Source organism: Canis lupus, chromosome 3 (genome assembly GCF_011100685.1).
Source record: "Canis lupus familiaris isolate Mischka breed German Shepherd chromosome 3, alternate assembly UU_Cfam_GSD_1.0, whole genome shotgun sequence".
In the NCBI taxonomy this organism is placed as follows: Eukaryota; Metazoa; Chordata; class Mammalia; order Carnivora; family Canidae; genus Canis; species Canis lupus.
Genome location: NC_049224.1, coordinates 36,664,579 through 36,688,538, shown reverse-complemented (window position 1 = coordinate 36,688,538; position 23,960 = coordinate 36,664,579). Strand labels below are relative to the sequence as shown.

General features: G+C 41.2%; 1 protein-coding gene across 1 annotated transcript; it reads right to left on the bottom strand.

Moving 5' to 3' along the window:
* Positions 1 to 19,164: 19,164 nt before the first annotated feature.
* MAGEL2 (MAGE family member L2) lies at positions 19,165 to 23,315 on the bottom strand. The gene has a single exon (XM_038532088.1). It carries the CDS (start codon positions 23,169 to 23,171, stop codon positions 19,611 to 19,613), a length of 3,561 nt encoding a protein of 1,186 aa, XP_038388016.1. The 5' UTR covers positions 23,172 to 23,315; the 3' UTR covers positions 19,165 to 19,610.
* Positions 23,316 to 23,960: the final 645 nt, after the last annotated feature.

Genomic DNA, 23,960 nt, shown 5'->3' with positions numbered 1-23,960 from the left:
CTCTGACAAATGAAAGGCATATATTCTGAGAATCAAGTGAAAAACAGAATCATGAGTGGGTAGGTAGTTGAATCCTTGATTAATTGCATAAAGCAGAGCTTCTCAATCTCCACTCTCCTTAACCTATCCTGAATTTGGCATGATCAAGAATAAAGTGATATGATGTATTTTTTTGACTTGACATATAACATGAAACATAACATAGCATAACATAACATAACCAAGCCACTGAGATATAGGGATTTCTTTGTCACTGCATATAGTGTAAATTTCTCTGAGTATCCCAGAAAGGAATACATCAAAGAGGTTATAGTATTTTATCTGAAACCACTTATGGTTTTCAAGAAAAGGTATCTGTGTAAATATCTAGGAACCAATCATTCTAGGCAGAGGGAACAGCACATACAAGGACCAAAGTCTGGGAGCATATGTTTAAGAAAAAGGAAAAAAACACAAGTACACCTGGCTTCTAGTGAATGAAGAGGAGAGAGGTGAAAAATGAGATTGAAGAGGTTGATGGAGTCTAAATCACATAGAACTCTGTAGGTAATGGTGAAAAGCTTACATTTCACTCTAATAATGATGAAACATCTTCGAAGATTTTAAACAAGGAAAATACATGATCCTATTATGATATATATGTTTTAAAAGATAATTTGGGTTACTCTTTGGGGAATAAGGTTCAAGAGAGAAGCAGAGAGATTATTTAGGAGATAAGGCAGTCTTCCAGGGAGGAAATGTTAGGAAATTAGAAAAATATTTGTAGTGGTAAAGGGAAAATTTATATAGTCCACTGATTCATTTAATTAATCAAGTCTAGGGAAAGCATATGGATTGTATTTTTACATAATAATTATATGGAATATATAGTACAGTTAATACATTAGCAAAACATACGTGTACAAAATTCTGTTAAATATTCAGAACACTTTAAGTTAGGCTGAAGCAAGCCCTAGTTTTAGACTTTTTTAGACTAAAAAAGTAATGCAATTTTAGTGTAAACTAAAGTCCTTCACAGTAACAGAGAATACAAAAAAGCTACTGGTTTTCCTTATGTCCACCAGATGGCCCTAATGGAATCCACTCCACTAATGGAATACAGACAGAATGAAGTCAGCACATCTCTTGCTCTTGTGCACTGAAAAAGTGAAAGGGAATAAAGGGGAAAGGAGAAAAAATGAGTGGGAAATATCAGAAAGGGAGACAGGACATGAAAGACTCCTAACTCTGGGAAATGAACTAGGGGTGGTGAAAGGGGAGGTGGGCGGGGGGTGGGGGTGACTAGGTGACAGGCACTGAGGTCGGCACTTGACAGGATGAGCACTGGGTGTTATTCTATATGTTGGCAAATTGAACGCCAATAAAAAATAAATTTATAAAAATTTAAAAAAGAAACATAGCCCTCAACAAAATAAATTCAAATCTAAGAGACTATGCTATAGGATTTTACAAAATCGGAATTCTGTAAAACCTTACTGAGATGGGTAAGTACTCATTTTAGGATGAAAAATAATAATGCACATGTGTAAAAATATGTAATTCTAGTCACGGGCTTCAGCTAGAAAGTTTTAGAGACCACATTGCCCTTCTCTTCATTAGAGAGCATAGCTCCTAGACAATCATATTGGACAACCCTATAGATAGTTGAGAATATAATTAAGAATTAAAAATAAAGTGTAAAACAAGAGCTTGCTTGCTTAAGACTATCTACAAATGTCTTAAAATTCTTCTGTGGATTGTTCTTTTGCCAATTTATTAGTGGGTTATTTATTTTCTATTAATTGACTTTTATGTGTTCTTTGTATATTCTAGATACAACCTCTTTATCAGATATATGATGTATAAATAAACATATTCTCTGAGGCTGTGACTTGCTGTTTAATTCCTTCAAGAGTGACTCTCATAGGTGATAATTTTACATTTTGCATTGATAAAGTTTATTTTATCAATTTTTAATTTCATGGATTATACTTCTTTATTTATCTAAGATCCTGTCAGCAAACTCAAATGCATGCTACCTTTTGTTTTTGTTTTCTTCTAAACAAATTTATTGTTTTTGTATTTTATATTTAGTTCTATGACACATCTTTACTTTTTATATAAGGTCAGTTTCAAAGTTTACTTTTAGTGTATGAACTTCCAATTTCCCACCATCATGTGTTGAAAGACTATTTTTTTCTCCATTGAATTGCTTTTATGTCTCTGTCAAATATAATTTGACTGCATTTGTTATAGTCCATTTCTGGGTTTTCTATTTTGTTTCATTGATCTATGTGTTTCTACTTTCCAATGCCATACTGTCATTACCTTAGAGAGAAGACATTCAGTCTCTACATTAAGTATTACGTTAGAAGTATATTTTCCATACAAATCCTTTATTAGGTTAAGGAAGTTCCCTTCTATTTCTAGTTTTTCGAGAATGTTTATCCTGAATGGGTGTTGAATTTTTGGGACCTTTTAAAGAGATTACATGTCTTGCAACTCTTGTTCTAATTCACTATTTTTATTGCTGGGGGTTTGCTAGCATGATGGTGAAGTTGGGGGGTGGTGTTCTCTACGCTTCTGGTTCTCAGTCATTGGAGTATACAGTGTGCTTCTGTGTTGGGGGTCTTCGTGATTGTCTCTGTCCTTCAACCAGGGATATAGTTTTTCTTCTTGTTTTTATCTTGCTTGGTTATTATGCTCCCAACCTACTTCCTTGGAGTTCTCTCTAGTGTTGGCTATAGCTTTTTTTATTTCTTAGATGACACAGGAAGGCTGGAGTTAGGCTGGAGCAGCTAAACTTTCCTTTCCTGTGTCACTTTCTGGTAAAGACTTTCCTCTAATTTATGATGTCTGGTAGCTTCTACTCCAATTTTGCATACCCTATATCTCCCTAGAATCGCCTTACCCCAGATTTTAGGGCAGTTGATTTACTGTACAGCCTTCGTTCTCTGGTAGGTTTAAGAAAATGCATCAATTTTCTGTTTGTATATATTTTTTCAATTAAGGACAAAAATGATGACTTCCAAGCTCTTTACATGCCAGAGCTCAAACAAATAGTTGACTTTTAATGAACTTGATAGGAGTGAATAAAAGCAGAATTCAGATATATGACATTAATATGAAGCCTTTTATGTACTCTCACAAAACCTTGATTTCAGACAGTGTATTTTACCTTATTGTCTTCTGAAATGATCAGGGATTCTCAACTTTATTATGTGTTTCTCTCTCTGAATGCAAGTTGTTTTCCTTTCATTCTTGCAGACTTTGGGTTATTTTTGTAATTTATCTCTTTGCTCCTCCAGATATTGGGAATCCCTAACTAAAGATCACACATTTAATATGGCAGTGGAGTAACAGAAGTGTTATCTCCGGATTCACAGTGACCAGTAATGATGGACTATATCTCCAATAAGCTTTATTTTTCTAGACATCAGCATACAGCATTCTCCTAGGAAGGGCAACTAGGTCTCTGATGGCTCCTAGCTACCAAGAGCACTGGAATTCATTCCAGCCAGTACCACACACCCTAGATGCCTCTCCAGCTTAGGAATGCCATTAGCACGATCTATCTGTATATGAACACCCTATTAATTTTGGGGGGAATATGATAGCCCAGGCCTGGGTACATTTTGGCACCTAAGCCACTTAATTATAACTAATACAACCCCTGTAAAAAGGGAGATGGCTCATTTATTTTTTTCTAGAATTATTTGGTTATGTCAAATAAATCAAATCATATTTGATTATTATGTGATTATGATCAATTTGTGTCAAAACACTAAAGTAGCCATCCCTAAAACCACTATCAAGTTTAAATAAAGTCATCTTTCAATGACTTTAAGAAAAAAATCTTACCTTATGTATACCCTTTTTATGAGATCCAAAAACTACTAAGAAGTGAACATCATATTAGAAAGGTACTTCTGTTTTTCCAAAGACATAGAAGAAGCATAAAATGTGATCCTAGGGCAAGCTGGCTCTAGTAGTCCTGGCCAGCTGCATAAATCTGGTTAATTTACCATCACCTCATTCATTTCCATTGATGAATTTCCTAAGGGATCCCATTTGCAATCCATAAATAAACATACTAGGTATATAATACATACATAATTGTGTATGTATGATCAGCTAATGGAATGAAGAGGCAAACTAATGTTCCCAAATTCCTTTGTTCATTTATGAGTATTAGTTTCCCAAACAAGGGCAACCACTCACACCAACCCTTAATGAGGCTAGTTATCCAAACCAAAGAAGTCAGGATGGTAAACATAGCATGGACAGAACCACAAAGGAGCAATTTCCAGAGGCAATGCCATGTATGTGAAGACAACTTACAGAGAAGCCAGAGTTAAACTCAAGCGTGTGAGCAGCCATTCACATATGATGAAGGGAGAGTGGCCCTTGGGTTCATAACACTTGCTCTGAGATTGTACAAACTGGTAATAGATCCATATCCTTACTTGAGTGTCCTTCAGAAATGTATTACACTCTTATAAGCTTCAGTTTCATTTGTAAAATGAGAACAAATACTCGACGCTTCTAAGGTTTTTGAAAAAACTGAATGTGATAATCTATGAAAACTGTTTGCCATTTATTGCTATGTAATACATATACGGCTATGTAATACATGTACAATAAACATTTCCTGAGAAAATGAGTTTGGGAGCATAGCATTTTGGAATACTTGTGAATTTTTTGACTTGCATAGGCTACAATTATTTTCCTCCATTTTCTACCAGTTTTAGATTTTCAAAGCCACTGTTCTCTGGCAGTGGGAGTTTCCCAAGCTATGCCTGTCACTGACAACAGGATGGCTCACTGCTACAACAGGCTCCAACTCTCATATTCTGCAATAGATAGAATGGGGAAGTGAACCTTTAGATGGGGGAGTGCCAGAACTCTGAGTGTACTATTGCAGACCATGACAGACAGCCTAAGCACAGAGCAAATCGAATGGCTGGCTGTTGCTCTTCTCCTATATAAAATATTACCAGTACAAGTTAAAGTCACACAAGGTTGCAACAGAGCATGTCTGGTTCACCCCTAGGTTAGGTGCCTCATCACGTGGAGGTACAAAAAATCATTTATGTGAATGCTTCCACCTGTTTTAACCACTAATCACCTGAATTCCAAAGACCAGACAAAGGAACAAGAACTGTAAGTTAATAGTGATTCAGAAGTGAATAGAGGTTTATCATAATTTAAGGTTACTGATCATCCAAAGCATCCACCTGATTTTGAAACTCTACCAAAAATAGTATTGTCAAAAAACATGATTAATATATAAAATATAGAGTCTATGGCTACTTGAGGAGAACATGTAACTTGTTGCCCAGATCTTGCTGTTCAATACTGAGGATCCTGTCAGGTGTTTGGGGCTGTACGTAAAAGAAACCTCACCTAAAATTGGTTTTAAAATGCCCCACAGGTAGGATTTGTTAATTTAGTGGCTTAAGCATGTCATTGAAGTCATAGGTGTTTTATATCTTTGAAATCTATGCTCCTTAGCATGCGAGTGATGTTTCTTTAATGATTATATGATAACTAGAGTAGTTCCAGTGGACATTATAGCTTCGTATGCCATGAGGAGGTATTTTGTACTCTCCTTTAAAAAATCTCCTTTTTTATGGAGGAAAATATTTCAGAAGACCACTGACCAGACTTTGTCTCATGTCCATCAATGAAGAATGATATTTGAATTATTATGATTATTTTAAACTAATTCTGGATTGGGGAAAGGAATTACCATACATTAGTTCATGGTAGAATGAACATTCTAACCAAACTAAGTGTCTACCAGCAGGGAAAAGATTTGGTTAAAGGGAGAAGGTAGGGTAGAAATGACAAACAGTAGAGGCCTCTACACGCTTGCTTTATAAATTTATTAATAATGAGATATCGGGAAGGATGGGGTTGGAGAACCAAACTATAAAAAAAGGTGTCCCAATATAAAACTGATCAGAGTGGGTCCTGGGTACCCACAAATAAAGTATAACATTGGTTTTGCAATACTTACATGGAGCATTTTTTAACCTTTGATGTACCTTATGTTGATAATAACACTATGTTTTAATTATAATTAGGAAATAGGAGGTAGGATGATGTGGCTATAGAAATGAAAGTATAAGTGACTACAGTAGCTTTAATGGGCCATCTTAGGTAGACACATGCAGGCACAGATTAAACTCCATGGAAAGGTACTAAATAGATTTAATGGAAAAGAATACTAAGGTGATTGGAACTTTGTTGACATGCTCTATTTTTCTACCTGCCACCTCATCTCACCCTATTCAACCCTGACATCCATTCTGTTCTAGGTATACTTAAATTTGTCTTGTTACCAATCAATGAATTCCTCCTCCTTATGATCTTGACACTAGCTAATTCTTCAGCTTAAAATATTATTCTCCCAGGCTTTTATGTGGCCTGGCTCCATTCTCTCTTTATTTTTTTAAGATTTTATTTATTTATTTGATAGAAAGAGACAGAGACAGAGAGAGACAGAGTACAATCAGGGGGAGAGGGAGAAGCAGGCCCTACACTGAGCAGGGACCCTAATGTGAGGCTCGATCCCAGAACCCTGGGACCATAACTCGAAGGCAGATGCTCAACTGACTAAGCCACCCAGGCGCCCCTACATTGTCTTTTTTAAAAAAGATTTTATTTATGCATTCATGAGACAGAGAGAGAGAGGGAGAAAGAGAGAGAGAGAGAGAGAGAGAGAGACAGGCTGAGGGAGAAGCAGGCTCCACACAGGGAGCCTGCTGCAGGACTCAATCCCAGGACCCCGGGATCACATCCTGAGCCAAAGGCAGATGCTCAACCACTGAGCCACCCAGGCATCCCTGAAGGAGACTTTCTTAAAAGGAATTGTATACATGGTCAGGACTGACTGAGATTGGGAGAAGTGAGTGTTACAAGTATACTGATATAACATTGAGATTTGGCTCTTCTCTCTGTTAAAATGACAAGATTTTCTTGCATTGGTAGTCTACTCTTGATAAGAGACTGTGAACAGAGAGGAAAGGACAATGTTTTTGTTTTCTTTACCTGCCCAGAACAGCCAGGTTTTTATATTCGTTTTATCCTGTCTTTACTTACATAAGAGAGTGAAAACTTCTTAATATTAAAGGAGCTACATTTTGGTGACAACTCTATAACCTCCTGTAGAATCTCCTAGGGTCACCTTGGGGAAACAGATACTGAAATGTTCAGTTTTGTAATGATCCATGATCCCTTGTAGGCATGTGCCTTGAAACCTTCTGAGATGGTTGGTTGGTTGGTTGGTTGGTTGGTTGGTTGGTTGGTTTGGCTGACTGGTTGGCTGGCTGGCTGTTTGCTTTTTCATTCATTCATTCATTCATTCATTCATTCATTCATTCATTCATTCATTTTCAATAGATTCCCAGAAAGTCAAACCCAAAATAGAGTCTCTTGACTAATATGTGTAGTTCACCTGCTATGTAAAGTCACTTGAGAAGCATTGTCAAACAAATAATAATAAGCCCTTTTAGATTATATTGGGTGTGTGGATGCTGTTGGTGTTCCAAAAATGAAATGAAATTCCTAAAGTCGTAACATGTCCTGGTACAGTGCCATCACTTGATATTCGAATTGTTACAATGCTGTGTGTTACAAAAAATAGTCAAGTTTTCTTCTCAACTGCATTATAATGAACTCTCATTCTGTCTTTAAAATACCATTCCAAAGGGACTCATGGGTGGCTCAGTGGTTAAACGTCTGCCTTTGGCTCAGGGTGTGATCCTGGAGTTCTGGGATCGAGTCCCACATTGGACTCCCCGCATGAAGCCTGCTTCTTCCTCTGCCTATGTCTCTGCCTATGTTTCTCTCTTTCTCTCTGTGTCTTCCATGAATAAATAGATAAAATTTTTAAAAATAAAATAAAATACTAAGTAGTCACAGATCTATTCTCTGATCACAATATCTACAAAGATAACATGGGTATGTTACTCTTCATAATTCACCTTATTGTAGTTTAAACACAGTACTATCCCTATTTACACTTCCAAATATGTTTATTATTCATCTCTTTTCACTATAATGTAAGTTCTGTATTATTAAGAACTTTATCTGTCTCTTCACTTTTTTTGTTGCAATTGCCTGGAACAGTGTGTTCACTAATAGTAGATGTCTCCCCTTCCTAAGATTAAGGGGTCAACCAATGAAACAGAACCAAAGAAATCTTGAATTATAGAGCTCATCTGAATATAAATCTTACTTAATCACCATGCCATTGCTTTTTAGTTATCTCTGTAAACTTACTGGTTAATATAGAAATAAATTAACTAAAATCTTGATATTCCTCTGGACAATATCTGCAGAAACTTGCAAATGAGTAATAGGATGATGGCAAAGTTGCAAATGTATGTTGTCGGCCTACTTATTGCAGAGAAACTTCAAAAATGTATGGTAGCTGGTCTTTTGTCTTTTTGCTCAGAGGAAGTGAAATAGCAACCCAAATCCATCCCACCTCCACCATGCCATCTTTATTTGTCCCCAGTGAAATCTAAGTTGTATACCTGTAGTGCACCAGTGGAGAAGTCAGTGCCATATCTGCACTGGCCCCCGGGTATGTCTCCAAAAGAGTTTGGTGATAACATCACCAAGACAACCAGTGATTGGAAGGGTCTGAGGATTACAGTGAAACTGACCATTGAGAAGAGACAGGTCCACATTGAAGTGGTAACTTCTTCCTCTGTCTTGATTACCAAAGCCCTCAAGAAACTGCCAAGAGGCAGAAAGAAGCAGAAAAGAAAGAAGCAGAAAAACATTAAGCACACGGGAAATACCATTTTGGATGAAATTCTCAATATTTCCTAAAAGATATGGCACCAATCTTCAGCCAGAGAACTCTCTGGAACCATTTAAGTAGTCCTGGGGACTACCGAATCTGTGGTCTGCAGTGTTGATGGCTGCCACCCTCATGATATCATAGATGACATCAACAGTGGTAGCAGCGGAGTACCTGGCTAGTTAAGAACTCCAAAGGAAAATATTTCAATAAAGGATAATTTGAATATATATATTCAAATATTAAATAAAGTATCATTTGAATATATATTCAATGAATATATTCAATATATATATTCAATTCAATACATTGAAAATATTATATATATAGTAGTGGCTGATCCCAGGCTATGGAATTCACTGCCTTTACCACCACTACATTTGATAATCGCTTTGTCTTCTTATTGTATCCTTAACAATTTCAACTTTTCTGGGTAAAGAAGCTAATATATTTTGTTTTTAATTATAGAAATTTCTAAGGGAGCAAAAATGAGTCTCACAATGGGTAAAAGAGAGGAATAGCTCAGAGACCAAGGCCAAACTCCTTGTCTTCTGGTGGCAGAAACCAGAGATAGAAAAGTAAGTGACATACTAAAATTTCAGACATCAATTGTAGGCTGAAGCCCAGTCAGGACTTTGTCCTCTGCCATGAGAGAGGGGCAGATGCTGAATATGGGTACTCCTAAAGAAGAAACAATGACATCCATTTTGGGATCATATTAAAGGATATGCTGATATCTTTCTTTGCGAAGTTTCACTAAATGTTAAGTTTATGTGCAACAGAATTCCCTCAGTCTTGAAGCAAAACTGTGTTAGAAAATAATTCCTTGAAAAATCAGTGGTTTCACTAAACAATTCTACTATTTTTTGAAAAGAATTAACAACAGTTTTATACAATCACTTCCAGAATGTAGGAATATTTTATGAACTCGGTAATACCTGAGACCAAAATCAGACACAATACTCCACCCCCAAGAAAGTGAGATTATTTCCGGGATGCAAGGCTACTTAAATATTTAAAAATAAGTTAATATTAACAGGCTAAAAAGGAAAAACCATGATTGCAGCAATCAATATAATAAAAAAATTTTTAAAGATTTTTATTTATTTATTCATGAGAGACACAGCAAGAGAGAGAGGCAGAGACACAGGCTGAGGGAGAAGCAGGCTCCCTGCAAGGAGCCCGATGAAGGACTTGATCCTGGATCCCAGGATCACGCCCCAGGCCGAGGACAGACGCTCAACCCCTGAGCCACCCAGGCATCCCATAATAAAACATTTAACAAAGTTCAACTGTGAATAACTCTAAAAGCATGAACAGAAGAGAACTTCCTCATCATGAGAAACGGCATCAGGTAACATATAGGTGATATTATACTTTATAGTTAAGGATAGAATGTTCTCCCGGAAACACTGGAACAAGGCAAAATTGTTCTCACCACTCCATTTCAACATATTACTTGAAGTCCTGAATAATAAGGTAATAAAAGCAAATAAAGTACATACAGATACAAAAGGAAGAAATACAACTACTCCGTTTTTGCAGATGACATAATGGTCAATGTAGAAAATACTGTAGAATCTATACATAAACTAGAATGTGTGAATTCAGCAAAGTAGCATGTCTACAAGATCAACATACAAAATTCAGTTGTATTTCTACATACTAGCATTAAATAGGTGAAACAGAAATTGAAAATGTAATATAATTTACAATCACTCAAAAAGAATGAAATACGTAGGCATAAATCTAACAGACATATCTAGGACTTATGTACTGAAAAATACAAAATGCTGTTGGAAGTTATCAAAGGTAATCCAAATAAATTGAGAGATATACTATGTTTTTGGATTGGAAGATTCAACATAGTAAAAATGTCGATTCTACCCAATTTGATATATAGGCTTAATTAAATTCCTACAAAACTCCCAGGAAGTTTCTTTTAAATATATAGACAAGGTTATTTTAAAAATTGGCATGGAAAGTTAAAGAACATAGAATGGCTACAAATAATTTTGAAAGAAAATAATAATGTGAGAAGGTACTTCTTTCAAGACAGTATATAGCTACAGTCAAGTTGGTGTAGTATCAGTGGAAGGATAATCACATAAATCAATCAAACAGAATAAAGAACTCAGAAGTAGCCCACACACACAAATAGAACCAACGGATTTTTGACAAAGGTACAAAAGCAATTTAATGTTGAAAGGATAGTCTTTTCAACAAATATTGCTAGAACAATTAGATATGTATAAGGAAATAAAACTCAGCCTAAACTTAGTGCTTTATAGAAAATAATCTCAAAATGGATCACAAAGTAAATATAAAATGTAATGCTATTAAATTTTTAGAAGAAAACATAGAAGAAAATCTTTGGGACCAAGAGTCTAGTACAGGGTAGCTAGGTATAAAACAAGGAACATGATATATAATAGAAAATAAATCAACAAATTGGACATCATCAAAATTTAAAACTTCTGCTGTGTAAAGATCTTGTGCTGCTATGATAATGGACAGCCAAACTATAGACTGGAAGAAAATACTTGTCAACAACACATCTAATAATGGATTCAAATCTAGATTATATAAAGAACTCACAAAACCCAACATTATAAAACAAAAAGTTCATTTAGTAAATGGCCAATGGAGATGAACAAACATTTCAGTAAAGGAGATATACAAATAACAAGTAAGTATAGGGAAAGAATTCAACTTCTCTCACCATTAGGGAACTTCAAATTAAGAGCACAATGAGATTATCACTGCATACCTATTAGGACAGTTAAATTTATTCTAAAAGTGACTACACCAATCATTGGTGAGGATGAAGAGAAACTGGATCTCTCATACATTGTTAGTGGGAATGTAAAATGGTATAGCCATTCTAGAAAATAGTTTGGTAGTTTCATTCAAAAGGTAAACATGCACTTACCATGGAACCCAGCAACTACACCAGATAAGTGAAAAATTATGCCTATACTAAATCCTGTCCATGAATGTTCATAAGCAACTTTGTAGTAGCTCAAACCTGGAAACAAACCAACATGTCTTTCACAGATAAATATTTTATCAGCATTAAAAATGAATAAACTATTAAGACACACAACAACTTGGATGTGTATCATTCACATTATAGTGAGTGAAAAATACCAGTCTCAAAGGTGTGATTCAATTTATACAATATTATCAAACTGACAAAATTATGAAGATAGAGAACAGAGTAGTGATGGCCAGGGGTTAAGGATACACATGATTATAAAGACATAGTATGAAAGAAATCTTTGTGGTTGAAAAATAGATCTGTATGTTGATTGCAGTGATGTTTACAAAAATACACATTTATGATAAAATATCATTGAACTACACATATACATGGTACCAATGTCAAGGTACTTGATATTTTACTACAACTGGATAAGATGTAAACATTGGTAGAAAACAGATAGAAGGTCATTAACCCTGCATAATCTTTTCAACTTCTTGTGAATCTATTTTTCCAAAACAAAATGTTTATTTTATTTTATTTTTTTATTGGAGTTCAATTTACCAACATACAGCATAACACCCAGTGCTCATCCTGCCAAGTGCCTCCTCAGTGCCCATCACCAAGTCACCCCAACCCCCCGCCCACCTCCCTTTCCACTACCCCTTGTTTGTTTCCCAGAGTTAGGTGTCTCTTATGCTTTCTCACCCTCACTGATATTTTCACTCATTTTCTCTCCTTTCCCCTTTATTCCCTTTCACTAATTTTTATATTCCCCAAATGAATGAGACCATATAATGTTTGTCCTTCTCCGATTGACTTATTTCACTCAGCATAATACCCTCCAGTTCCATCCATGTCGAAGCAAATAGTGGATATTTTGTCGTTTATAATGGCTGAGTAATATTCCATTGTATACATATACCACATCTTCTTTTATCCATTCATCTTTCTATGGACACCGAGGCTCCTTCTACAGTTTCGCTATTGTGGACATTGCTGCTATACCCAGCCATTGCACTGCTGGGCATTTACCCCAAAGATACAGATGCAGTGAAACAAGATGTTTTTAAGCATGTCTTGCAGAAGCCACAAGGCTAACATTCAAATTACACAGTTTTTTGGAACAGCTATCTCTACTTCAGGAAAATATTATAAGCCGTTATAGAGTATGCTCCAGGAAGTCTATGAGGTTTAGGAAATGCTTCTGTGGTTATTGCTGATTGATTGGGCAATACCAATCCCTTTGCTAACCATGGTTCTCAAGCTGAATGTATTTTGAACAAGTGACAGCATAGAAAGCTAGTCTTACTTGGAGATAGATTGGCAGCTTTCAGAGCAAAGGCATTTGCACTGAGAAAGGCATCTCGGTGAGACCACGAGAAGGATTTCTATAGTTTCGCAAAGCAAAATAGGAGGAATTGGTAATGAAAGAAGCTCTCCATGAGTTCCATCTCTTAAGCAGAATGAAGCAGGTTTAGCTTTAAGAATCTAAAAGGATTAGGACACCGAGGCTCCTTCCACAGTTTGGCTATTGTGGACATTGCTGCTAGAAACATCGGGGTGCAGGTGTCCCGGCGTTTCATTGCATCTGAATCTTTGGGGTAAATCTCCAACAGTGCAATTGCTGGGTCGTAGGGCAGGTCTATTTTTAACTCTTTGAGGAACCTCCACACAGTTTTCCAGAGTGGCTGCACCAGTTCACATTCCCACCAACAGTGTAAGAGGGTTCCCTTTTCTCCGCATCCTCTCCAACATTTGTGGTTTCCTGCCTTGTTAATTTTCCCCATTCTCACTGGTGTGAGGTGGTATCTCATTGTAGTTTTGATTTGTATTTCCCTGATGGCAAGTGATGCAGAGCATTTTCTCATGTGCGTATTGGCCATGTCTATGTCTTCCTCTGTGAGATTTTTCTTCATGTCTTTTGCCCAATTCATGATTGGATTGTTTGTTTCTTTGGTGTTGAGTTTAATAAGTTCTTTATAGATCTTGGAAACTAGCCCTTTATCTGATACGTCATTTGCAAATATCAGGGGAAAAATAAAAAAATAAAAAATAAAAGGATTAGGGGATTGGACCAATAGGCTCACAGTGTTATAGGTCTCTTCATGGCATTCACGATAGAAACCCCTGGAAGATTTGGAAGAGATAAATTGCTTGCACTCAGGAAAATGAGCCATGGGTTCTAAAGATGGATCCACCCTAGGCTTCATTTCCTAGACCTTCTCCCCAGAGGTCAGACCTAACCATTCATTTCCTGTGTCCATATGACTTTCTGGGTTGGGGGCAAAAGTAAGCAGGAAGGGTCTGTGATCTAAATGTTAGGATCTTCTGCCTTAGGACCCATCTTTGCTTGACCCAAGGTGGGTTTTCAATATAGAATTCAAGGAGTTCTGAAAACATCCAGCAGAGGGACCCCTGAACTCACTTGAAAATCTTTTTTTTTTTTTTTTAATTGGAGTTCAGTTTGCCAACATATATCACTCAGTGCTCAATCCCGTCAAGTGCCCCCTCAGTGCCCGTCACCCAGTCACCGCAACCCCCCGCCCACCTCCCTTTCCACTACCCCTTGTTCGTTTTCCAGAGTTAGGTGCCTCTCATGTTCTGTCATCCTCACTGATATTTTCACTCATTTTTCTCCTTTCCTCTTTATTCCCTTTCATTAAATTTTATATTCCCCAAATGAATGAGACCATATGTTTGTCCTTTTCTGATTGACTTATTTCACTCAGCATAATACCCTCCAGTTCCATTCATGTCGAAGCAAATGGTGGGTATTTGTTGTTTCTAATGGCTGAGTAATATTCCATTGTATACCACATCTTTATCCATTCATCATTCGATGGACACTGAGGCTCCTTCCACAGTTTGGCTATCGTGGACATTGCTGCTATAAACATTGGGATGCAGGTGTCTCCAAGATGCAGGTGTTTCACTGCATCTGTATCTTTGGGGTAAATACCGAGCAGTGCAATTGCTAGGTCATAGGGCAGTTCTATTTTTAACTCTTTGAGGAGCCTCCACACAGTTTTTCAGAGTGGCTGCACCAGTTCACATTCCCACCAACAGTGCAAGAGAGTTCCCCTTTCTCCACATCCTCTCCAACATTTGTTGTTTCCTGTCTTGTGAATTTTCCCCATTCTCACTGGTGTGAGGTGGTATCTCATTGTGGTTTTGATTTGTATTTCCCTGATGGCAAGTGATGCGGAACATTTTCGCATGTGCTTGTTGGCCATGTCTATGTCTTCCTCTGTGAGATTTCTGTTCATGTCTTTTGTCCATTTCATGATTGGATTGTTTGTTTCTTTGGTGTTGAGTTTAATAAGTTCTTTATAGATCTTGGATACTAGCCCTTTATCTGATGTGTCATTTGCAAATATCTTCTCCCATTCTGTAGGTTGTCTTTTTTTTTTTACTGTTTCTTTTGCTGTGCAGAAGCTTTTAATCTTGATTAAGTCCTAGTACACCTCTACCCTGCTGCTCCTTGACCCTTAGGATGAGGAAAAGTGAGCGACAGAGGAAAATCGGGAGCCATTCAATGCTTTAAACCAAGTAAAATAGTATGATCTTAATAGCCAATGTAGTGATTCATGTGAATCACAGCATTATTGAAGTTAGAGATAATTCCAAAGGCAGTTGCAAATTTCAGGCAGGAAACAATGGCCACGGGGATGGAGAGGAAGGAAAACACTGACCATACAAGGTGGCAAAACTGGCATGGTAGGATGACTGATCATATGAGGAAGATGCCCAGATTTTAGGTGCTGGCAATGGATGCAGGACTGTTAAGGAATGATCTTATATTATTTCAAGTATTATGACAGTAAATGAGAAGGTGACATGAGTTGTGGATGTCCAGTGGCTGTCATAGGGGCCCTACAGAGTATTCCATTCATCATAGCCACAATTATTAATTCTTGTTTGCTGACATTATTGCTTTATGAATGTCTTTAACAAGCAACTGGCCTTTGTGATTATGGCTATCAAGAGGCATGGCTTAGAGTAAAATCACCTCACAATTCAGTCCATCATTTTTAAGTAAATGTATTAAGATATCCACTTGCTTATAATTTAACATTCTATACAATAGTGCCCTCAATTTGGTCATAGAATTTAATGGGAAATGGCTTTTATTGAGATTGTATTATAGCTTTGTTGACAGTCTACTAGCACCCACTTATTTATTTTTTGTCAATTTATTTTTTATTGGTGTTCAATTTGCCAACATATAGAATATCACCCAGTGCTCATCCTGTCAAGTGCCCACCTCAGTGCCCATCACCCAGTCACCCCCACCCCCCGCCCTCCTCCCGTTCCACTACCCCTAGTTAGTTTCCCAGAGTTAGGAGTCTTTCATGTTCTGTCTCCCTTTCTGATATTTCCCACTCATAAAAAATATAAAAAAATGCACCCACTTTAAATTTCTTTTTTTTAATTATTATTTCTTTATTGGAGTTCAATTTGCCAACATATAGCATCACACCCAGTGCTCATCCCATCAAGTGCCCCCCTCAGTGCCCACTTTAAATTTCTTAACAGATTGTCATGCCACTGGTCCACAGCACATAATTGTGTATTGAGCAAACTACAACTTGTTTCTTGAGGAAGCCTTTGATCTTTTCAGCAGAACACTCAATATATACCTCAATGTTTGTGTGGTTGCATGAGGGGAAGGTATGAACACATTATAAGTCTTCCATAAGCAGTTCTTTTTGTAAAGAAGTCCTTGCCCCTCCTGCAGACTCTTTCCATTCAATATATTCCCATATGAGGAATTTCCAGGTGAAACAGTACAAATATTTTTAAAACTTTTTAAAAAGATGTATTTATTCATGAGAGACAGACAGAGAGAGGCAGAAACATAGAAAAAGGGAAAAGCAGGCTCCCTGTGGGGAGCCCAATGTGGGACTTGATCCCAGGACCCTGGTATCAAGATCTGAGCCAAAGGCAGACCCTCAACCACTAAGACACCCAGACAACCCTATTTTTAAAACTTTTGATGATGCAGTTGACCGAATTTATTTCAAGGCAAATTTTAGTAATTTACACTACCCTTGGTAGAGTATAATGAAGGGTGCCTGTTTCATAACAACTTTACTTACACTGGTTCCGTGGGCTTTTATTTTATTCTATGCCAATTTAATAAATGAAACAGAAATACTGGTCTAATATTTCTGTCTTTAAATATTAATAGGATTGTAAGTTTCTTCTTTGTTATTTGAGACCTGCATTTCCTTGTTTTTTGTTGTTGTTGTTTTTTGGGTTTTTTTTTTTTGTTTCTTTGTTATCCATTTATTTACAGGTGTTTTAATTTTTTTCTCCATTGTAACATTAAAAACTTTGTACTACCTTTATCTACATTCGGGAACTTTCAAATAAATGAGTCTTAAATTTGTTTTCACTTTTTTCGTGTATTCCCACAGTTTTGTTTTTTGCCCTCTGATTTTATAATGTCAGTTATTCTTAAACTTTTCCACTGACTATTTGGCTAATCCTAGATTATTTTTAATTAAAAATTAATTATTATTATAAATGATCTCTCATTAGAATTTAAACTAACTCAGGTCTTAAACCCTTGGCATTGATAAAATAAGGTTATTTATTTTATATTGTATATGAAATAAATGATTTGGAGGAATATGGCTCTGCTTCACCAACAGCAACTTGCTCAAGCACTTCATGAGTAAATTATTTGCAAGGAACTAAAGAAATGATAACAAATGATCTGAAAAAAAAAAAAAAACCAAGAAATTCTAAATCCATGTGACATATTGCTATCCCAGAAAAAAAACCTCTTTTGAGGATAGTTCTCAGCTGGGGTAGTGCAGTTGGTTTCATGGGGCATTAGTTGTTAACATAAGTAAAGATGGATTTTGGCCAGAAACCCAGTACTTGCTGACCCAAGAAGTTTACAAGAAACTCCCCCTGCATTTATGGAGAATCTAGCCACTTGGACAACTTGCCAAAGATCCCTTACAGACAAGCAGCTTCTCTAGTGGGGCCAGCTGCACTAGAAAGCTCAGCTCTGTGTGTGCTGGGAATGGACTCTGCTTCATATAGGTTCATCTCCTAATGCAGGTGCTCAGCTTCCCAAGTGCCAGTGGATTGAATTGGCAATGATCACCTTGTCTTATGATATAAGAGAAAAGAAGGCATGTTTGGGCACAGATTCCAGTAAAATTATGGGCAAAGGTTATGAAGCAAGTAGTAAGCACAACCCCGGTATTTAGGGTCTGACTCTGAGAACTAAGGGCTCTGGCTATAAAGTGCAGCTGTCCAAGCAAATGTCTGAACCAGGACATGCCACTAGGTGGCAGAAGAATTCCACTATCACTATTTACCTTGTATCTGGAATTTAATCTTTACCCAGATAAGGGGGCTTTAGGGGAGGATTCTTGATCTATATGGGTCAGGAGAGGTGGCTGCAGTGCAGATGATCCCGATCCATATGAAGAGAGCAGTAACTTCAGGAAAGTCTTCCTGTGTACACCACTCTGGTTTGTGCATGAATTTCTTTCCCCAAAGCACTCAGGTGGATTCAGTCCTTGGTTGTCTTCCCTCCCACACCAGTTCCACACCCAGGAGTTGACTATAGTTATTTAGGAATCCTCAGAGATTATCAGCTAACTTCCCCTGTATGTTAGGATTTATGCCCCCCTACCCAACCAGGAACCTCCTGGTTGCCTCCCCCTTAAACCTCCATGTCAGTAGTAATGCATCTCCCTCCTTTTCCACCACTACCTGTGATCTGCAGGATCCCAGTGCATCCCCGTGTTTTCTTTACCCTGTTATAAGTCTAGATGTTTTTCAAGGAAAATTTCCATCTCAGTATCAGTGTGTTGATGAAACCCGCAACTCCTGAGCCGCTGGACACCTACCATGGGCCCCATAACTGACAAATACCCCATTGGCTAATTGATCCACGTAGCTGAGAAACCTGGATACTTGTGGTGTGCTGCAAGAAGATCGTCCTCCTTCCCCATGTAACCTTAAGGAGAAAAGTCTGCTTCAAATTGCAACTTAATAATCTGTGCCATTCAATTAATCTGTGGAGGTCTTACACACTCATCTACAAAATGGGAATAATAATCCCCACTTTGAAGCACTATTGTGAGGATTAAATAAGATGAGGTATACAGGTTCTTTCTGATTCAGCCTCCCTGACTTGTGAAGTTTTACTTTTAAATTAAGGACATCTTCACAATCATTGCATCATTATGATGAATATAGGACTGTCCTTGGGAAAGGCTCATTACTGTGGTTTCTACTATCACTGGTAGTAATCTTGATGTTTAAGTCTATTTAGAGAATATGGTAAAACTTGGCTCCTAGTCATCTAGAGTAAAAATGAGAATAAAGACAAACACTTTCATGTTATGCTGAAAGTATATTTATATATATAGATATAGATATTTATTTTTCTGCAGACAGCTTTTACTGATGAGTCATTTTAATGTTCAAAGAACAGACTATTTCAATACTACATAATCTGTACCAGAATGAGATGGATAGCTTCTCAATTCATTTCACAAAGCCAGCACAACTCTGATACCAAAACATAACAATTATAACACAAAACAGAGAATCACAGATCTCACTTAAAAATACAGATGCCAAAATACCAAATAGAACAGTAGCCAATTGAAATCAACACCACATGAAAATGTACAAAGCTTTGGCAGATACCAAGTTGATCCAAATTGAAATCCAAACTTACACACATAGAACCGGAACATAAACACCAGAAACAAAAGGCCCCCCCCACCCCACCCTGTCAGTGGCCTCTGGCCAGGAACCCAAAGGAATGAGATATCTGCAGAAGGAACCACATTAGCGGGGAGGGGAACTGCTGGTGGGGTCACCGGCATTATCACCGGATCCAGGCTCATCCTCATCCAAATCTTCAGCCTCACACTCTGCCAGCGCTTCAAAGTACTGCAAAGGCCAGCACCGTGGATCTCTCTTATGGAGCTTGGCCAAAAACCTCAAAACAAGCATCTTGCTGGTTTCTAGGAATGCTCGGGGGCCCCAGAGGAATTCATATTCTGCTGGCTCAGTATAGGGGATTCGTCTGTACTCTAGGTACTTCTGCCTTACAAATACTTCAGTGATGAGTTTCTTTGTATTTCCGAAGAGAGCATGTGTCTCTCGGACATCCAACCCAAGCCTGTACAGAAAACTAAAGATCATGTCCTCCCTGACACAATTGCCTTTCATAAAAATGAGACTCAGGACCACCATCAGGAGACCTAACTTGGGCCTGTCTAAATAGGATGCCACTGGTTCACCCCTATGGTGTCCCAGCTTGTTGATGATAATATAAGAGTGGTTTTCAGGATCAATTTCTTTCAATTGATAACCAAAGACACACTCCAGCTTATTGTTGGCACGATTGATGATATCCAAGCACTCATCTTTATATTCACGGATGATGAATTTCACCATCTCTGAGCGCTTAATGGGCACCTTGGCTTGGTCCTTGACCAAGAGGAACTGCACCAATGCATTTGCTCTCTCATCCAAGGGAGACAATGGCTGAGTCTCCAACTTGGGGTCATTCTGGGTGACACCAAATCCCTGAGAGAGATTGGTGAACTCAGAGATAATCAGGGGCTGAGGGCTACCTGGGCTTTCCCAGAGACCCAGGGCCCTGGAAGTGCTTGGGCCCTCCCAGGCACTCAGAGCCCAAGTTGTGCTGGGTCCTTCCCAGCCACTCAGGATGCGGGAGGTGCTCGGGCCCTCCCAGCCACTCAGGCCACGGGAGGTACTCGGGCCCTCCCAGTCACCAAGGACCTGGATAGAGTTTTCAACCTCCCAGTCATTCAAGTTCAGATTTTCCCAGGGTCTTGGTGCCTGCCAGTCACGCAGGGGCAGCATTTGGCCACTGCTGTCCTCTTCAGTATTCAGATGTTTCTTCTTCCGAGTGGCTTTTCCAGAGCGACGGGGAGGCTCAGCAGGGGTCTTCGAGGCCTCTTGAGTAGTGGCCATTGCCTTGGGGGCAGCTGCCGTAGCCATCAGGATGGTAGGCACTGCCTGGGATGCTTTTGAAGCATTCACACTGGGTTGTGGAACCCATGGAACTGCAGGCAGGGCCTCCATGCAGGCAAATGGATCCTGCAGAGCAAGTGGCAGTGACTTTGGGGTCTCTGAGGGCGCAGATGGGCCCTGAAAGGCATTAGAAGAGGCAGGCTGGAACCGGGAGGTAGTTGGAAAGACCCTTGAAGTGGCAGTGAAGGTCTCCGAAGTGGCAGGCAAGTTTTTCCAGGCAGTTGGCAGGTGTGCTCGTGCAGCTGACACTGCCTTTGGAGCACAAAAAGTGGCAGCAAAGATCATGCGATCCTTCGAAGGAGCCCTACGTTCCTTTGAAGAGGTCCTGCGTTCCTTTGAAGAGGTCCTGCGTTCTATTGAGGAGGCCCTGGATTCTCCCGATGGAGTCATCAGTGATTTAGCGGAGCCCATGGGAAAATTTGCTGCCGCTAAGGGAGCTCCGGGCTGGCCCTGCAAGGCTGCTGGGGGGCCTTGCCAGGAGGGCTGGAGTTGCAAGGTGGGCAGCTCTGCTTGCGGGCCCGTGGGCTGGGCCTGCTGGGTGGGTAGCTGGATTTGCAGGGCCTTTTGGGAGGCCGGGACCCCCTGAAAGGGCTGCTCCAGCTGAACCACTGGTGGGCCCTGCCTCTGGGCCTCCTGGGTGGGCACTGGCTGCCAGAACTGCCCAGGGGCCTTGGAAGCCTGCCAGGCAAGAGCCTGGGCTTGCTGCACCTCCTGGAATTCCATCGATGTCGGCAGCTCGTGTGGCACTGGGGCTTGGCCTTTGGGGGCCTGCCAGATGATGGGAGGGCAGTGCACAGCCTGTGGAGCAGACAGGGGGGCCGACAGCACAGCCTGGGGTGCCTGCGGGCCAGCGGGGGGCGCCGTGGGCACCTGTGTTGCTGCTGGAGCAGTGGGCACCTGCGGTGCCGCCCGCACCTGTGGAGCTGCCCGCACCTGCGGGGTGGGCAGCCTAGCCTGCGGTGCCTGCCGCAACGGTGGCGGGGGTGGCAGAGCCTGCCAGAGTGGCGGTGGGGTGGCCAGGACCTGTGGGGCAGGCCGGATGGGCGGCGGTGCCTGGCGGATCAGCGGCGGTGCCTGACGTATCGGGGGCGGGGCCTGGCGCACCGGCGGAGGACCAGGTCGGATGGGTGGTGGGCCCGGGCGGATGGGTGGTGGGCCCTGGCGCACGGGTGGAGGTGCCTGCCAGGCAATGGTCGGAGCCTGCCAGGTGACCTGCGTGGCCTGCCAAGCCAGAGGCGTGGCTTGCCAGCCTTGTGGCGGGGCTTGCCATCCTGGCGAGGTGGCCTGCCAACCCGGGGGTGTGGCCAGCTGCGCCGGCGGGGCCTGCGGGCCCTGGGGAACCTGCGGAGGAGCCCTTATAACCTGAGACTGGATTTGCAGAATCAGAGGCTGAGCCTGTGGGGCCCAAGAAGCCAGAGGCTGAGCAGGTGGGGCCGCTGGCTGCGCCATCGGGGCTCCTGAAGCTGCAGGCTGGGTAATCGGAGCTCTCGAACCTGGAGGATGAATCATCAGGACTCCGGGACCAGGAGGCTTGGCCATCGGGGCTCCCGGAGGCGGAGGCTGGGTCATCAGGGCTCCTGGGGGCGGAGGCTGGGCCATCGGGGCTCCCGGAGCAGGAGGCTGGACCATCAGGACTCCCGGAGTCAGAGGCTGGGCCATCAGGACTCCCGGAGTCGGAGGCTGGGCCATCGGGGTCCCCGGAGGGGGAGGATGGGCCATCGGTGTCCCCGGAGGGGGAGGGTGAGCCATCGGTGTCCCCGGAGGGGGAGGATGCGCCATCGGTGTCCCCGGAGGGGGAGGATGCACCATCGGGGTCCCCGGAGGGGGAGGATGGGCCATCGGGGTCCCCGGAGGGGGAGGGTGGGCCAGCGGGGTCCCCGGAGGGGGAGGGTGGGCCATCGGTGTCCCCGGAGGGGGAGGATGGGCCATCGGGGCTCCGGGAGCTGAAGGATGCATCATCAGGACTCCCGGAGTCGGAGGCTGGGCTATCGGGGCTCCGGGAGGGGGAGGATGGATCATCAGGACTCCGGGAGTCGGAGGCTTGCCCATCGGGCCTCCCAGAGGGGGAGCCTGGACCATCGGGCCCCCAAGGGCTGGAGGTTGGGCCATCGGAGCCACTGGGGTAGGCGGCTGGCCCTGTGGGGCCTCCCAAGCAGGCTGAGGTGCCTGCCAAGCGGCCAGTGAAGCCTGCAAATCAATCGGAGGTGGATCCCAAGGGACTGGTGGAGCCCGAGAGGAGGCGGGCGGAGCCCGCATCAGAACCGTAGGGCGGCTATAGACCGGAGGCTTAGGGGCCTCGGCCGGGGGACTCGAATCACCCAAATTCTTACTTAGCTGCGACATGTCCCTTTGCTCTGACAGCTGGTGGGCCTTTTCCTCCGACAGCTGCTGGGCCTTTTCCTCCAGAGAGAAGAGAATGCCTACGTGGCTGATCAGAGGATCCCTCCCTGCTGACTGGTGAATAGGAAGTAAGTGCCCTTAGCTCTGCAGCTTTCCGCAGTAAGGAGGAGGGGGGAAGGGGGCTCAATCCCGCCCCTTCCCCGCCCCCGACCACCACAAGTGGATAGTGCAGAGGGGCGTCTACCAGAAATCCTGGCTGACACAAGATCCCTTCTCACTCTGTCCAGTCCCCTAATGCAGCCTGGTGAGACTTACCATGGATGAGTTTTCACAGAGGAGTGACAGGAACAGACCTATGTTTTAGAAATCACTGTACTGCAGTATAGAGTAGGAACAGACCACTGGTAACATGGAAGGCATCCATGAGGGGGGAGATGGTGTGGTTTGAGCTCAGATACAGCAAAATCGGAGCCAGAGGATAAAATAAATGCATATATGTATATGAGAGATTCAGGAATCATAATGGGTAGCTATTATAATTTAATGCAAAAGAGATGGAGAACACATATAAGTCTGTCCTGGGAAAGTGGGGAATAGCTGGTGTAGTTAATTCTTTTAGGGACACAGTAGGAAGCATGTAGGAAGAGAGATTCATGAGTATTGATTGGGACATGGACATTTGCAGTGCTGTGGGACTGCTAAGGAGAGATGCTCTATAGACCATCTTGTATGATGGCTTCGGATTCAAAAGAAAACTGAAATGGGAGTTAAGGTACTTCTGAACTGTAGGAG